Genomic DNA, 16,260 nt, shown 5'->3' with positions numbered 1-16,260 from the left:
GTATTTGGTGGAGAACTAATCACGGTCAGCAGCAGAGGAGGGAAGAGGGGCAGCAAAGGACCGGCCCCCAATGTGTGGACTGGAGGATCATTCCTTCAGCAGTCACTACTTTCTGTAATGATTTCAGTAGCAAACACTTGACCTGGATCCATATGAAATTTAGACCTCGGGTTGCTAGACTGATAAGGAAAGTTAATCATTTATGATTGAAGTGTCTTCAGTAGCCATCAGTGAGGAGCATTCAGATGAAGCTGGTGTTAGAATTTAAAAAGCTTTATTTTTAAATTTTAAAAGTATAGCTTTTGATTATCCAGGATAGAAAAAAGGCCAGGGCTGGCAGGAATGCCTTCTTAATATAGTCCCACAAATATGATGAGAAGCTGCTGTGAGCGAGTCTTTGTACCGTGGAGCCATCAACGATGAAGAGGGTGAGTCTAGCTGGGATGATGTTTTAAGTAAACAGAATAGCTGTAACTGGTGGCAGAAGTTGTCGCATCATAAGACATCCCAGGTAAATGTCCATAAAACTTTTAAGAGCCGGGGGCCCTACTTCTGCCTGGGAGCTGGGATGGGAGAGAGGAGCAGACCAGGAAGGTGCTTGTGTGGGTGACAATTTGAGTCACTTGAGGATGAGTGAGATTAGTATCTGCAGACACACGAAGGTGCCTTCCAGTAGAGGGAAATTTATCTTTGCTTTCCTTGTTATGTTTTGTGCAAAGTGTATCATTTTTATTTTTATTTACTTATCCCTACCGTGTCTTAGAGGTGGTCATATTTGCCAAAGCGAATCACAAACGTTAATTTCTTTCTAAAAATTGTGGTTATTTTGTTTTGAGTAAAAATCCTCTAAACATGTGGCTCATGTGCCTGATTTCTCTTAATGCTGTCATTGGTTCAGAGTAATTTCATTTCAGAAATTGGCGTTCTGATCACTCAGAACCCATTTAGAAAAACACAAAGTAAAGTGAAAAACACAAAGTAAAGTAAAAAGCAAAAAACAAACAGTTGACTTTGGGCAATGAGAATGCTGGTAAGGAAGAGAGTTCCATAGTGTAGAAGTAGTTAATTCTCACAACAGGTCCATGAGGTAGCTACTGTTACTCCCCAAAGCACAGAGAAGTTCAGCAGCTTTCCCAAGGTCACACAGCTAGTATGAGAAGTCTGACTCCAGAGACCATGACCACAGTCAGCTGGTAGGTCGTAGTGCGTCTCACAGAGATTTGCCATTTGGATGAGGTGTGTGGAACGAGTCACCCAGTCAGGAGGGAAGGTATCCAGCCTGAGGGGACAGCTGGTGCAAAGGCATTGAGGGAGGACCATCCTGGCATGTTGGTGGGAGAAAAGAAACACAAACAAACTTTGGATTGATCTTAGGGTCTCCTCCACTAAGAAAAGTTAGCATCCTTGATGTTTTAGGGAAAATTCATTAGGAATATACTTGGAAGTTTATAAGCGTAAATATTGTCTGGGCTATCACTGCAGTGAAGGGAACTCTCATTCGGATCCATGGAGAGTAACACTGTAACTGATGAGAAACAGAAGATCTCAGAAAACCCACTTACACTTACATTTTTAATGCACAATTGATTTTTTGGTATTAATTTTTACAATCTTAATTATAATCTGTATGTCAAAAGTAAAATTTTCATTCCTCAAACAATTCCTATTGGCATAAACTTTGATAAAAATTCCGAACTCTATTAAATTGTATTGATAGGAAATATTAATGACTCAAAATGTTGTTTTCCTATGGCAAAAATTCCTGTTCCATATAAATGTGCAAAGACGTGTGTGGCGGTATTGTCTTTAATACTGAAAAAGCTGGAAACAACATAATGTCAATCTGTGGACAGACATAAATATTGAAGATTTGTAGATTGGAATACCACAGAGTGGCTAAGATAAACACACCAGATCTCTTTTTTTCTCTATTTAGGTAAGATTGAACTCAAGAAATAATGTGGTGTGAACAAAAGCAAGTATAGAATATATTCAGTATGATTCCAACTGTGAAAAAGCTCCATGAAATAGGCCTGGCTGTTGTTGACGTTTATATGGACGTAAAATAAAGTCATAAAACTGGGGATTGGAAGGATACCCTCAAAAGTCATCTTAGTGGCCACCTCTCGGGGAGGAAGGAGAATGGATCTGGGGAGAAGAACTGATGGGAACTCAACTTTAGTTTTTATTAATTTTAATAAAAATAATGTGATACACACATCCCAAGACTGTAGGAACAAAATCCCCTCTGTGTTCGTCTGTTTTCTTCAGTCCTTCAGGAGAGCTCACTGGCAGAAAGCACTAATAGAGGAAACCCAATCAGCGGAAAGCCTTGGACCAAACTAGGAGATAAACCCTAAAACAGATGAGTGACAGTTAGCGCTTTCCTCAGTAGAACTGACAGGGACAGCGTTTAGCATAGAGCTTGGGTTTCCTGAGAGAAAAGCACTTGAACCATTATGCATACGAATTCCTATTAACATAATCGCATAAAACATGCATCCAGTCATTAAAGGGAGCACAGCAGCTGTAGGAAGTAAACACGCAATTTCATCAATTCCGTGACTCTTGTCTCCTAACATTTACTTTGCTGACAGGTGCCGTGGCCTCGGGGCGCCTGCGGTTCAGGACCAGCTCCTGCTCCTCTGTTCTTGGGCTTGCTGAAACGAAGTTTGCACCATAAAGCCGTTATATTTGATGATGTGTTTGAGAACAATTATCTTTTTCTCCCCTCCAGAGGATGATTATTTTCTTGAGATACACTTTGCACCATTATTGTAGGATTAAAAAGAATCACATCCCAGGGCTAGCTTTTTTCCCTTGTAACGCACCTCCATTTCCTTCAGAGAAGTCATTAGGAGATTTTCTAATTTACAGAGAGTCAGAGCACAGTCATTGGTTCATAAATGACCCCTTTTCTATAAAGTGAGAGGATCTGTATAAGCAGCAACATTAACATTACATTAACACATGACATTTGTATTAAATTTTCTATTTTCTTGTCTTTACCCATTTAATTTTTCCAACCTCGCTGTGCTGCCTGGCATTAATTAATATATTGTTATCACCTCTGTTTTTTTTTTCCTGAGGAAGATTGGCCCTGTGCTAACATCTGTGCCAGTCTTCCTCTATTTTGTATGTGGGATGCTGCCACAGCATGGCTTGATGAGTGGTGTGTAGGTCAGTGCCCAGGATCCGAACCTGTGAACCCCAGGCTGCTGAAGTGGAGCACATGAACTTAACCACTATGCCACAGGGCTGGTCCACCTCTGGGTTTTAGATGAGGAAATGGAAGCTTAGGAAGTCTATTGACTATTTCCCTAAGGTCATGCGTGCAGTAGGTTTCAGTGGAATAGTACCACCAGAGTGGTTTTTTTTTTTTTTTAAATCTCTGCATTTTGAGCAACTTGAGGGCAAGATTTGTGTACTATTCCCTTATGTATCCCCAGTGTCCGCCAGGGCTGGGGGTATGCTAGGCACTAAATATGGTCTGATGTAAGGAATGAAATTGTTAGAGATTACTCCATTTTCAACAATGGGAAATGCAGTACTGTACAAAAACTGTGAATTACAGATTTGAATAAGGATTCTGCAGATTTGAATGGAGCTGGGAAAAATTCTGCTTTTATTCAGAACATAACCTATAGCTTATACAGTGGTTTCTAGACTCAGGAAGTTCTTCTTTTAATCATGGCAAGCTCTGAACACAATTGTAAAGTGGATAAAATTTATCTTTGGAATGCCTACCTCCTCTGTCCTGTAGGATTTCTCCATTTCTAGGCTCATTCTTGCTTTCTCCAAAACAGAACTTAAGATATTATCAGTAATTTGTAACTCACTGTGACTTTGTCACCTTCAAGTAATACACGATGGTCTCTAGGGGTTCTTCCAACTCAGCCTTTTAAAAGGAAGTCCTCTGTCCCCTCTAGAACTCCACTCCAATTATGCACGTGATGCGTGGCGTCTGGGGCAGGGAATTCTGAGTGAGCTGCCGGTGCCCTTGACCATGCCGGTCATGCTACTCTTGGTAGCTGTTGGGACCAGCAGTCAAATGTGATAAATAATTTGCAAAGTACTATAATGTCATAACCCCTTGAGTTCTATGTGACATCGGACCCAACCTTGCCCTCAAAATTTGCAAACGCTAGTAAAAGTAATCTGTATGGTCATCTCCAAAGTCATCTCAAGTTCTCCTTGAGAAGTGACAGTATTTCTGTTTTTCTGGGAGCTTCAGCATCACACGGTCAAGGTGGGAAGTCACAAATTGGATGGAACTGTGAGGATGAGTCCAATCCGTCTTCCTGTGAGCAGGCAGGCCCACCTGAAGAACAGGATTTCACCTGTGCCGAAACTCCCCTGTGATGGAATCAGTTTTATTTCTCAGGTAGTAATGAAAGTAATAACAACGATATGACTCACTAGGTGCCAGAGACTGATGTAGGCACTTGACACGTCTTGAGTCGCCTCATCATTGCACAACAACCAAGGATGTGATCTTACTTCCTCAGTTCCCCACCCTTTCGGGCGGCGCTGGGGGGCAGGGACCACGTGGGGGCCGGATCTGGTACCCGCTGTGCAGGATGGGTAGACTGATGGAGTTCACCCGGGTTATTAGCTCATCGTTCAAAATACTTAAAAAAAGGCTAGCAACAATTCTTTCAGTGATACCACCAATAAAACTGACACGTAGGGGCTGGCTCCGTGGCTGAGTGGTTAAGTTCGCGCGCTCCGCTGCAGGCGGCCCAGTGTTTCGTTGGTTCGAATCCTGGGCGCGGACATGGCACTGCTCATCAGACCACGCTGAGGTGGTGTCCCACATGCCACAACTAGAAGGACCCACAACGGAGAATATAGAACTATGTGAGGCGGGGGGCTCATTGGGGAGAAAAAGGAAAAAAAAAAAACAACAACTGACACGTAGTCAGTCAGTGCCTCTAACGCTCTGCCTCCGGAGGACATACGTGCCGGCCTGTCTGAGCAGGTGTCACCGCGCGTGTGAGTGGCAGGCATGCTTCATTCTGACGCTCCCAGTCCTTCCTGGCGTCAGGCTGTTGCTCACGTACTAAACTCTTCCTCTGCGTCTTTCCTACCACTGAGGCCACAGTGCTCCATGTGCCACATAACCACAAACAAGGCCACCTCGGGAGGTGTCCTGTTGGGACGGGATCCGCATTTTTGCGGGAGCAGCAGGTAGCGAGGCACCCTGCACTCGCCTTGACGGACTGGCGGTACCCACCCCCGCATTTGGGATCTCTGGGTCCCTGGTTTCCCGCTGGTGACAGCGGGGTCCTCTTCGGTTTCTAACGGATGCAACTTTAATTCTAGCCACTAGGTGGCGCAACAGAACTTTCGTTAAATTTTCTCACGTTTCTGGTAATTTAGCGGTGGACCCGAAATGTGATTTTCCTAGCATTTAATTTGATAAAACGTATTTAAAAATTGAAATCAAAATAATAAATCATCAGAAAGGAGGAGAAATTGCCCAACCTCATAGAAATGAGCCACTCTTATTAGCTTAGCATTTGGGCTTGGGCTGGAACGACATCCAATCTGTAAGGCAAGAGAGCCATTTTTGAGAAAAATTTTAAAAAATGTTATAATGAGACTATTTAGGTCTAAGCTCTTTAGAAACTCTGATCGCCCCATGCAGAAATAGCAAATCTTACTAACTAACCACATTTTGAAGCAAAGTTGTAGTGAAAACGTGTGTCTAATTCTACCTTCCTTGATTAAGAGGGAAAAAAACCCACAAGAGACTCAGGGTCTCTCTCAGCAGGAGGGCAGCGAAGTGTGTGAATTCAGGGATCTGGGAGTGAAGCGAACTGACGGCCGGGTCTGAGGCTGTGAAAATCGCCCAAGCATGGCTCGAGCTTGCAGTGTTGTGTGACTTTGGGGAACCCTCTCTGGGTCCCCAGCATCTTGTCATTGATCCGGGTAGGGTAGGTGGGGGCTCAAAGGCAGCCTCTCCTACGGCAGTGAAGTTTACAGACTGAGGAGTGAGGAAAAAACCTGTGCTCAAACCCCAGCCCGCTGCTTAGAGCCCAGCGGCCTCAGTCACAGAAGCAGTTTGCAATTTCCGTAAAATGGGGATAGTCCCGACACTTCCGTCAGAGGCTTGCTATGAGAATCGATGGAGAGAAGGTAATGATGCGGTCGGTACAGTGCAGCACATAGTCAGAGCTCCATAAACAGCAGCCATTACTATTTTTGAGAAGACACATGTATCCATTTTAAAACAGGGGCTTAGCAACAGTTTGGTTTCTTAACCTTAATTATATTCCATACAGCTTTGACAATGCTTGAGGGGCTGTGATGGTCAGTTTCATGTGTCCACTTGGCTAGGCTGTGGTACTCAGATATTTGGTCAAACGCTAGTCTAAACATCTCTGTGAAGGTATTTTTAAGATGAGATTAGCATTTAAATCAGTAGACTTTGAGTAAGGGAGAGCATGCTTCACGATGTGGGTGGGCCTCATCCAATCAGTTGAAGGCCTTAAGAAAAATAGTCTGAAGTCACCCAAAGAAGAAAGGATTCTGTTTCCAGACTGCCTTTGGACTCGAGCTGCAATGGCACCTCTTCCCAGCGTCTCCAGCCTGCTGGCCTGCCCTGCAGGCTTTGCACTTGTCAGCCCCCATGATTGCGTGAGCCAATTCTGTAAAATAAATCTGTCTCTCTCTCTACACATATCCTCTTGGTTCTGTTTCTCTGGGACTCTCTATTATAAGGGACCAGGTAAGAACTGGGCACAGCAAGGTATCTCCTGACAGTGTTGGGACTGAAGGATCATGGTCAGTATGGACAACCTGCATGGGACATATTATAATTTATGATACTCCAGCATCACTTACATTAGTTTGCTAAAGCTTGAATATAATGCAAAATTAAAAGCAACAGACATGTGTCTTTTGAAAAATATGAAGCAAGATTATTTAGCACAGAAGCCTTCTCTGGTGCCGCATTGCACCTGAATTCTGCCACATCTGCATGCATTCTCAAAGTTACATGTGGAGAAAAGTCCTTGTGAAAGTTTGGACTGAAAACCCAAGATATAGACCTAAAATATACCTCGGGGAATCTTAAAATAGGTATTTGAGAGTCAAATGATTTTCAATACCTTAATTTATCCTAATCCTGCCGACTGGGAGGACGCAGAGCCGCCTGCCAGCCTCCACTCCTGCTCCCCCTTGTCTCCCTGCCTCTCGCTCTCCCTCTCTCTCTCTCTCCTCCTGCCTGTCCACCTTTTAAAGACACAGAGAGTCAGTCTCAGGCAGAACTCAGCTGAGGGGAGTTCACAACAGCTGATCGTCGCCCTTCGTTGTTATCCCTGGACGTTTTGGGTGGTTCAGGGCAGCCCCAGTTCTTGTCTTCGTAATACTAAAACCTCTGCTGTCAGCTGCCTCCTGTCCGGCCTCTGCCTGTAGGACTGGGCCCACCACGCTCTGCAGCCCGCTCCCACTGACCTCTCTAGACGCATCTTTGCTGTCACCCCATGCTCTGGCCCTCAAGAACATCTCCTGGTTCTATGAACAGGTTATAACTTCCCTAACTTATTGTCACAATAAGTGACACACGGCTCCTGCCCAGGGGCCTCCGCCTGCTCACTCTGTGGACTCCTGAGCATCCTTCTGAGCGCACACACTCCGGATGCTCCCTCTCTGCCCCTCGAGGGCATGGGTGCCTCTCACGCATGCCACTGATTCAGAAGCAAAACAAGAGTCAGTCGGGTGTAATTTATGTGACAAGGCTGTAGGATCCCTACTCAGCCTATCTCCTCCCTAAGGAAGATAACAAATTTGTATCAACTACTAAGACTGTCTCCACGAAAGTAAATTTAGAAAGATTGCATACCTACTTATTTTCTACTGCATTTGGCTTTAGGAAAAAAAATAACTTTTTTCATTTAACAGAAATATAAATGGAAATGGGCTCTTTCTGGAAGGAACTGCATCTTTCATGGAAATGTCAGGAGAGAATGAATCTAAATTTATATTCAACGTTGGCAAGATGCAAAGATTTAACCTTTTTTCTCAATCAGATGTTGCTGATTTTATGGATTTCCAAAAATATATGTAAAAACAAAGGAAAGAACTAGAAGGCTGAAGAATGATAACTTCCCAAGTCGTAGATAATCCCACAAAAGTCAGTGGCATATAATTTCAAGTATTTTTTTTCTTTGAAGAGAACCAATCGTTGTCACTTATTCTCAATTAAGCTAGTCCCCTAGGTATAAAGAGTTTAATAACAGTTTATAATTCTGTTAAAATAATTCAGCCTAGAGCCTTTCATACCTTTTTTGACCGTAACCTATAGTAACACAGAGCTTTACATTGTGCCCAGCACACACATAAATATGGATATATGCATTTAAAAATAAATAACAGAAGCAAAAATTTCACAATATAATACCTGCCCTTACTTGTGTGTGAGGGCCTCTGATATTTTCTCTTCTGTTTGGTATGCTGGTTGTGACCCATGTAATTGAATTCATGATCCCACGATGGGTTGCAAGCTGCAGCTTAAAAACCACGTATCCCGATGAACCTGTTCACCAGGTAGGAAGCCCTCTTCTAGTTTCCCTGACGGAAGATCAGGAGACTCTGTACACATCCCATGATGCTCTGCTTCACCAGAGCTGCCAGTGGGGACCTCCCACTGCAAACTGGAGACCACTTCCTAGTTAGAATCTGCTTTCCTATCATCTGCAGGAATCGGCCCCAGTGCATTCTCCCCTCCCCTCCCCTCCCCTCCCCTCCCCTCCCCTCTCCGCCCCTCTTCCCTCCTCCCTTCTCCTCCTCTCTTGACTTTCTCTGTCCTCCCCTTCCCTCCCCCTCCCTCTCTCCCTCCCTCTCCTCCTCCCTTCCCTCCTAGGGTCTTTGCTAAGCTCTTCTGTGTCTGAAACTGTGCTGTGTCCTACGTGTACAAAGACTGAGAACCAAGCCTTGTTCTCCAAGGAAGTTTTGCTCCAGTCAAGGTGTCCTCAGCTCAGAAATGGGGTTTCCTGTTGGACCTTATTTTGCTGGACAATACAGAGTAGGTCTCATTCCTTGTTCATATAACAGACTTTAGTATATGTAACTTCTGCTGCTCTTGGATTTATTTAATTAATTTTTCCCCACAACTAAACATCCCCGGCATCTACACATTTTTTTGATGGAAGAATAATTTATACGCAGTGAAATACACAAATTTTAAGGGACAGTTGGGTCAGTTTTGACAAATGCACACAATGTCTAACTTCCCTAGCAAGAGAAAAAAAATTCCTATTACCCCACAAAGTTCCCTCATGCTTCTTCCTAGTCAATATCTCCATCCACACTCCCCACTGGAAGCAACCATTGATCTGACTTGTATCATCGTAGAATAGTTTTATTTATAAGCTCATCTGTTTCCTATCTCTTGGGTCCACTACCCAACTCCTACCTCCTAGCCCCTTGGCTGGAAGACACCCTAATTTGTCGAAGTCCTTCTTAAAACTGGTTATTAGCAATGTGGTATTTTAATCCAGATATAGTTGAAATAATCAAGAAAATCAACAGTATGTTAAAATTTAAGGCAATTTCATATATAACTCTGTCGACTCATGGAATTTGAGGTCAACTAAAACCCCCAGGTGTAAAAAAATTGTTATAAAACCAACTATTGCTCTTTTTATATTTGTAATATTTTAATTTTAGGGCTAAACTCAGAATTTTACATTTAATTGTTGAAGTTAATCTTAGTTTTGCTCATTGTTTCAAAGTATTCTGTTAATTTTAAGTTTTGTGATTTAACACATTTTAAACTATTCCTTCTTGCTTTGCGTCATCCACCAGTTTGAAAATCCCATGGTTTATATCTTCATCAAAATCTTAATGGAAATTTAGAACAGGGTGTATCAAGAAAAGAGTCCTTGGGGACCGGCCCACTAGTGTAGCAGTTAAGCTCGTGGGCTCCACTTCCATGGCCAGGGGTTTGCTGGTTCGGATTCTGGGCGCAGACCTATGCACTGCTTGTCAAGCCATGCTGTGGCAGGCGTCCCACTTATAAAATAGAGGAAGATGGGCACAGATGTTAGCTCAGGGCCAATCTTCCTCAGCAAAAAGAGGATGATTTGTGGCAGCTGTTAGCTCATGATTAATCTTCCTCAAAAAAAAAAAAAAGGAAAAAAGGAAAGAGTCCTAGGATACTGACCCAATTCTAGCATCCTACGGAGTCGTGGGTTAACCTAACGTCGGGAGTGACTCGGCCTAACCATTTCACCATATGGCTTCTGCCTCTTCATCTTGTCCCCAACGGTATCAATTATGTGACTTCAAAGCATATCTTGCTGTCTGGATTACATCTTCTTTTCCGTCTACCCTTCCATCCTAGGGGTCACATCCAGTCCCATGGCTTAAAATACATCAGTATATTAATGTGCCCAAATTTATTCCTCCAGCTTGGTCCTCTCCCCTGAACTCAGAGTTCTTTATCTTCTTGCACACATGACATTCCATCTGGAAGTCTAGCTCTCACCTCAAGCTGACACCTCCAAGAACAAAGAGTTTCCTTCTGCCCCTCACCCTACACTTACTCTACGATTTCCTCCTTTGCAAATCATGTCTTTGTTCTTCCTGTTCCTCAGGCCTAAATCCTTGGAGTCTCCCTTGATGCCTTTCTCTCTCTCACTCCGTTCACACAATCAAACAGCAAAAACTGTGAGCTCTTCCTCTGAAGACAGCCCATATTTGGCCACTTCTTAATGGCTCTGCCCCTGCAGCTCCGGGTCCGGCCAGCATCCTCTCTTCTGCAGATGGTCACTATAACCCCTGTTTGGCCTTCCTGGTTTCCACTTCTGCTTCCTGCAGTCTCTTGTCCACGCAGCAGGAAGGAAGGTCCTTTTCAAACTGATCTCACATAGGTCACCTTCTGCTCAAGATCCACAGTGGCTTCTGCATCTCAGACTAGAATCCAGTCTACGCTGAAGCCTCTGGGGCCCCCTTACCTTTTACCCTCCTCTGACTGCTCCTGCTTTCCATCTCTCTGCCTCTGCTCCAGCCTCCCAGCTCAGGGCTCGTCATGTCCATCCTCCTGTGGTACCTCCTCCTCACCCCCCCCCCACCCCCCGCCCCCAATATCTGCACTGCTCACTCCCTCGCTTCCTGCGGTCCTGCTCAAATGCTCAGTGCACTTCATCGGATCAGCCTCTCATGGCTGGTACCACCCTCATCCTCTTTAATCCGTCTGATTTTGTTGGTAGCCTTATCTCCTGTGTTATATGTTTATTTTTCACTCCTCTCTTTTGGAATTTAAGCTCCAGTTATGCAAGTGTTTGTTTTCAACTCTTGTATTCCCAGTGGCTAAAACAGTCTCTGGAACATAAGTAAGAGCTTAATAAATATCTGTTGCATGAATGAATTAAATACATGAATCAGTGAATGCCACACACAGGATTAAATGTTAGGTGAGAAAAACATATACACATAGTAGGATGCATTAAGAAGAGGATAGGAAAATGAAAAACATTCAAAAAGTTAAAAATTTGTTTTTTTATTCTTTTTCTTTTTTCCTAAGAAAAGCCTCTAAATTTGAATTTTGCCATCTAAAAAGTTTCAATCCAAAGCAGTTGTAATAGCAGACATGATTTGGCCTGACTCTGATTGCTGGGCCATCCCAGAGCTAAGCTGGGGCCTGATTTGCCAGGCGTTGCCGAGGCACACCCATAGACGGGAAGCAACGTGCACAGCAGCAGAGACACAGAGCTGGAGAGTTTAGTTATAGTGAAATTAATGCAAAAAGAGCCTAAGACTCTTCTTCTTTGACACCGATTAGCAGAGGGAGGCCCCTAAAAAATGTCACCTGCTCAAGAGAGACCCAGAGTTTATTTGACTGTATTCCACATAAATTCTCCAGATTATTTCAATTTTGTTAAAACATAAGGCAAAAAAAAAAAAAATCATAAATGCTGTACACAGCAAGAGCTCAGATTTTACAGAGAAACTGCTGTGGCGCCTTTCCGTTAACTGTAGAAGCACTTGCCTTGAACAGGTCGACTCTGCTGATGATGCTGAAATTCATGTCGGAGGCGAGGGCTAGCTGCATGGTTGTTGGCAGGGTCTCAAGCAGGTCGGACTCATCTTCATGAGGATAAACACGTCAACCCACAGAGCAGAACAGTTAGTGAAAAAAATCACCAAGGTATGAGAAAAATTTAAAAAATAAGGGAAACAGAACACCAAGTTTTTATAGATAAACGGCTGCCTCAAATTCTATATTTTCATTACTTCTATTGGACGTATACCCCAATCACAAAAGGGCTATTACTCTCCTGAGAGAAAAGAGGTATTTTAACTATTGATAGCATGGCAGTTCTGAATAGTTCCAGAACATTGTGTTTGCTGAAACCTTCGATATCAAGTTTGGTGATCGTGAGACACAGGCTAGCGAGCAAACTGAGACGGGAAAGGCTCTAGTCCTGTCTTCCCATTCTGCAGATTGCAGCCCTAGCATCCTGGGGACCGTGAAAACAACAATGATGAGTACCATGTGGCCTTTGAAAGCTAACAGAACTGTCGTAACCCTTATCTTATTTGACCCTCGAGACAACCCTAAGGATAAGTGTTCTCATTCTTGCTTTGCAGAAAGAAGAAAACAAAAGGAGATCTGAAGCTCAGAGAGGTTGTAAGTGGCTTGCTCAAATGTGCATGATGGTAGGTGGCTCAGCTGGGCATGAGATCTAAAGCAGAAATGTGCTAAGTGAGTGAATTCAAATCACTGTTATTTACTTGCTTATTAACTCAATGAAGAATGTGACTACATTAAATATTTTTCTACGTGTGAATTAAATGATGGGCCTTCAGGCTCATAAAATGTCCCACAAACACCCATTCTTGGTGTCTAGGATGCTACGAGTTTCTGAGAGTTGACTATTTTTGATGTTTGCTTATATCCATTTAGAAAAGAAAAGAATTGCTATTTTATATCCTTAATTGGATTCCAATATTGATTCTAAATATGAAAATCCTTTCTGTGAAAACACAGCTCCTTGTTTCCGAGGGCTGTTTGTCTCTGGCTCCCTCCTAAACCGAGGAGCAGGAGCAGCATCTACAGGCAGCGGGGGAAGGAGCCCCCTCTGTTTCTTCTGCCCTCTTCCTCCCCAGTTGACACGCCCTCAGGAATAGCTGTGGATGCGCAAGAGGGAGGCACATGGTGGTTTTGGTCACTCGGATTTAGGATGCGGTTTTAAACATGCAGCTGGGGTCTCTTAGGAGCGACAGGCGGGTGAACGAAAGGTCCGACTGTCAAGAACCAGCGGTTCCTTCTGCTCTAAAGAACCCCTGTGATTTGAGAATCACACTGTAACTCTGGAGGCAAGAGCTTTTTTGGCTTCTCAGTGGCACTAATTTTCCTATTTTTGTATGGCAAGGAACAAACTAAATATTGAATCTGATTATCGTCAACTGGCACATTTCTTTAACTTTTGTTGTTAGTGCCATCCAGTCCATTCCGCCTCCTCGTGACCCCGTGGACAGCAGAGCGGAACCCTGCCTGACTTTTCGTGCCATCTTCTCCTTTCCGGGCTGTGTCAGACCATGCTCTGCTGCCGTTCACAGGGTTTTCGTGGCCAATCGTTTTCAGAAGTGGGTTGCCAGGTCCTTCTTCCTTGTCTGTCTGAGTCTGGAAGCTCTGCTGAAACTTAACTGGTATTTGAAATCCTGGTGGCATAGCTTTCAGCATAATAGCAACAGGCAGCCACCACAGTGTGACACCCGACAGACAAGTGGGTGGCTCCCTGATTGGGAAACGAACCCGGGCCGTGCCAGTGTGAGCGTCCAATCTTAGCCACTAGACCACTGGGGCTGGCTATCTTTAACTTACTTTATATCATTTAATAAAAACGCTTTCTAACTCCAGTATGACAGTACTAATTGTAGACACCGCGAATTATAAGGAGTCTCTTGGAAGAGACTGTGCGCCCTGAGGTGCGTTGGAAGTGGCCAGAAAGATTGCTGCTCTTTCTGAGGACCATGGTCTGGGTGAGAGGCTGGTATCACAGGGAGGACAAGCATTTGGAGAACAGATGCCCGTCTGAGTTCCATTTAGGCCATTTGCTGCATCCGTGTCCTCGTCCAAATTTTACAGTTAGTAGTTCCATTTCATTGTCTCCTAAAAGGGATTGACAACATCTAATTATCCCATTTTTTGGGGGGGGAGGTGGGCGGGTGCTGAGGATTAAATGTGGCAAAGTACATAAAACCTAGAATCTGGTAGGCATTGAATAAAATTGAGACTTTGCTCTTCCAGGATTTGCATGACCAGTAAGTTATGACTGGATATTTAAGATATTTAAGTCAGTAATTCACCAAGCTTACCGAGCATTCTTTGAGAGTCCCATGTGTACTCATACCAAGTCCGCACCCGATTCTGCACACTCCTGGGGATGGAGTAAGTGTTCATGTAGGCGATGGTCTCATCCATGCAGGCCCGGAAGTTGTTCTGGTTAGCTGTCGCTGCCCCGATCACATCTCGCATCTACAACCACAAATATAGTCACTCCACATCCGGCAGAGGAATTGGAAGAGTTACTAAGAGTCCAGCTGAGTCAAATGTTCTCACGTAACGCATTCCAGTCTAACGCACTAACTAGATTTTTAACACAGTGATATGGGGTCCTCATTTCAACCACTTACGTAAAATATTGGGCAAGTCATATCCTCTTTCTGGCCCCATAAGCACAACAGTAAAACCTGTCTTACCTGCCACATGAAGCTTTTGTGAGGATTCAGTCACATAATGCATGTGACTGCACACAACCTTCTCTGCAAACTTGTCTATCGCTGCAAAGATGTAGTTGATGTTTTAAAAATTATACGGCTTGTGCTTATACGAGGAGCGTGCAAAGAAAAGCGAGCAATTACCTGGCAGGGTGGCTAGTCCATTTTGGTGAGTCTTGCTTTGCAAGCATCCTTCATAGATTATCCAGTGTGGCTGGCTATATAGACTCAATTCGTCATGAAATTGCAACCTCTGTGCTTCCCTTTGTGTTGTTTAGACAGATAGAATCAAATCTCGTCGTGCTTCAGGCATAGTATTCAGCAGAAGCTGAAATGCGCTGAAATTACTGATGCCTCATCCACTACTGTGACAATACTTAAGGAACTGTCAGCTTTTAGTTCTTGGATGTTTATAACTCAGCCATAAAAACTCACTCTAGGTTAAAAGCTGATCTTTAAGGTCTCAGCACAAAAAAGATCTATAGCTTCCTCTCACATGGAGGGAAGCAAGGGGTTGTAAATTTGCTTTGACGGTGGGTACATAACAGGGAGGAAAACGAGGGCCTCACTTCCACACTCTTAAGCCTTCGCTCAATCCTTCTAGTAGCTGAGCCTTTTATGCTTATGGGAAAGCAACTTATTCTTTGAGGTGTAGCTCAAATGGCTCTTTTATTGTGATGCCTTCCTGTCACTAGGATCTCCTACTTATCGAAATCGTCTGCTGGGGAGCTATGCAGACAGTCAAGCTGGGCACATCTTTTTCAGTCTCTAACTCACTCCTTGGTGGCCAGTCCAAGTATTCTGTGACAACCTCAATTCCTAGAACTCCCTTCTGCAAGCTGTTCTTGGCAGATGACGGACAGTACCGAGTCGCCTGAGGCCGTGAGAATTAGGATATTAGGGGTCGGGTTAGGAGATTTAGTAGAGTTTTAAATTGGGAACCAGAGACAATTAAAAGCATTATTGATCTGTGTTGAGGGCCCAGAATTTGCGGTGACAGGGATCTGAATGGTTTATGTGCTCTCCTTCGACAGGGCTGGGTTGTGGCCGTGCAGGAGTTGGAGACCGTGCGTGTTCCATGACATGTCCCAGGTGAGGGAAGTACGCCAGGACGTGAGAGGAGGAAGACGTCCATCTCTGTGAGTTGTATCAGAGAGTAGAATGCAGCAGTTAAAATGTGATGACCGGGTCCAGGGCGCTGTTCTTGCTGCGTTCACACGTGGGAATTCAGAATCAGTGGAGATTCTGTCCGAGTTCCCCTCCTTCTCAGCCTCTTTTCTTCAACGTGAGAGTTTAAGGCACAGTCTTTTTCTCCCGCCTCAGTCCTTCTTTTGGGCTCTAGGGTCACATTTTCAGTGGCTTGATATTTTTCCTGTTCCTGTTGGAACGTCAAATTCAATGCAAAGGCAGGTGTGGTGTGGTGTACACAGCAGCATTTCTCAGACTTTCCTGTGCATGTGAGTCACCGGAAGATCTGGTTAAAATGCAGATTCTGACTCAGCAGGTCTGGGGTAAGGCCTGAGTTCT

The 16,260-nt window shown here is 44.1% G+C and overlaps 2 protein-coding genes across 8 annotated transcripts in view; one reads left to right on the top strand and one right to left on the bottom strand.

Moving 5' to 3' along the window:
- CNGB3 (cyclic nucleotide gated channel subunit beta 3) overlaps positions 1 to 16,260 on the bottom strand; it is a 128,651-nt gene that overhangs the window by 29,169 nt on the left and 83,222 nt on the right. Inside the window, exons 12-13 of the mRNA XM_070480963.1 lie at positions 14,332 to 14,491; positions 11,999 to 12,096 (exon numbers count right to left, since the gene is read on the bottom strand). Of these exons, the coding sequence (XP_070337064.1) occupies positions 11,999 to 12,096; positions 14,332 to 14,491 (258 nt within the window). The remainder of the gene's footprint in view (positions 1 to 11,998; positions 12,097 to 14,331; positions 14,492 to 16,260) is intronic.
- The window catches only part of CPNE3 (copine 3), a 176,684-nt gene that overhangs the window by 83,702 nt on the left and 76,722 nt on the right, over positions 1 to 16,260 (top strand). For 5 of the 7 annotated variants that reach the window (XR_011493077.1, XR_011493076.1, XR_011493075.1 and 2 more), the window contains 2 exons: positions 12,601 to 12,669; positions 15,768 to 15,872. Coding sequence is in view for 1 of the 7 variants with exons in the window: in XM_070480961.1 (XP_070337062.1) it covers positions 12,601 to 12,669; positions 15,768 to 15,815 (117 nt within the window). In the remaining 6 variants the exon portion in view is untranslated. The remainder of the gene's footprint in view (positions 1 to 12,600; positions 12,670 to 15,767; positions 15,873 to 16,260) is intronic. The other 2 variants (XR_011493078.1, XM_070480961.1) reach the window with 1 other exon arrangement.

This window comes from Equus asinus, chromosome 12 (assembly GCF_041296235.1).
Source record: "Equus asinus isolate D_3611 breed Donkey chromosome 12, EquAss-T2T_v2, whole genome shotgun sequence".
NCBI classification, from domain to species: Eukaryota; Metazoa; Chordata; class Mammalia; order Perissodactyla; family Equidae; genus Equus; species Equus asinus.
This window is presented reverse-complemented; position numbering and strand designations above follow the sequence as displayed.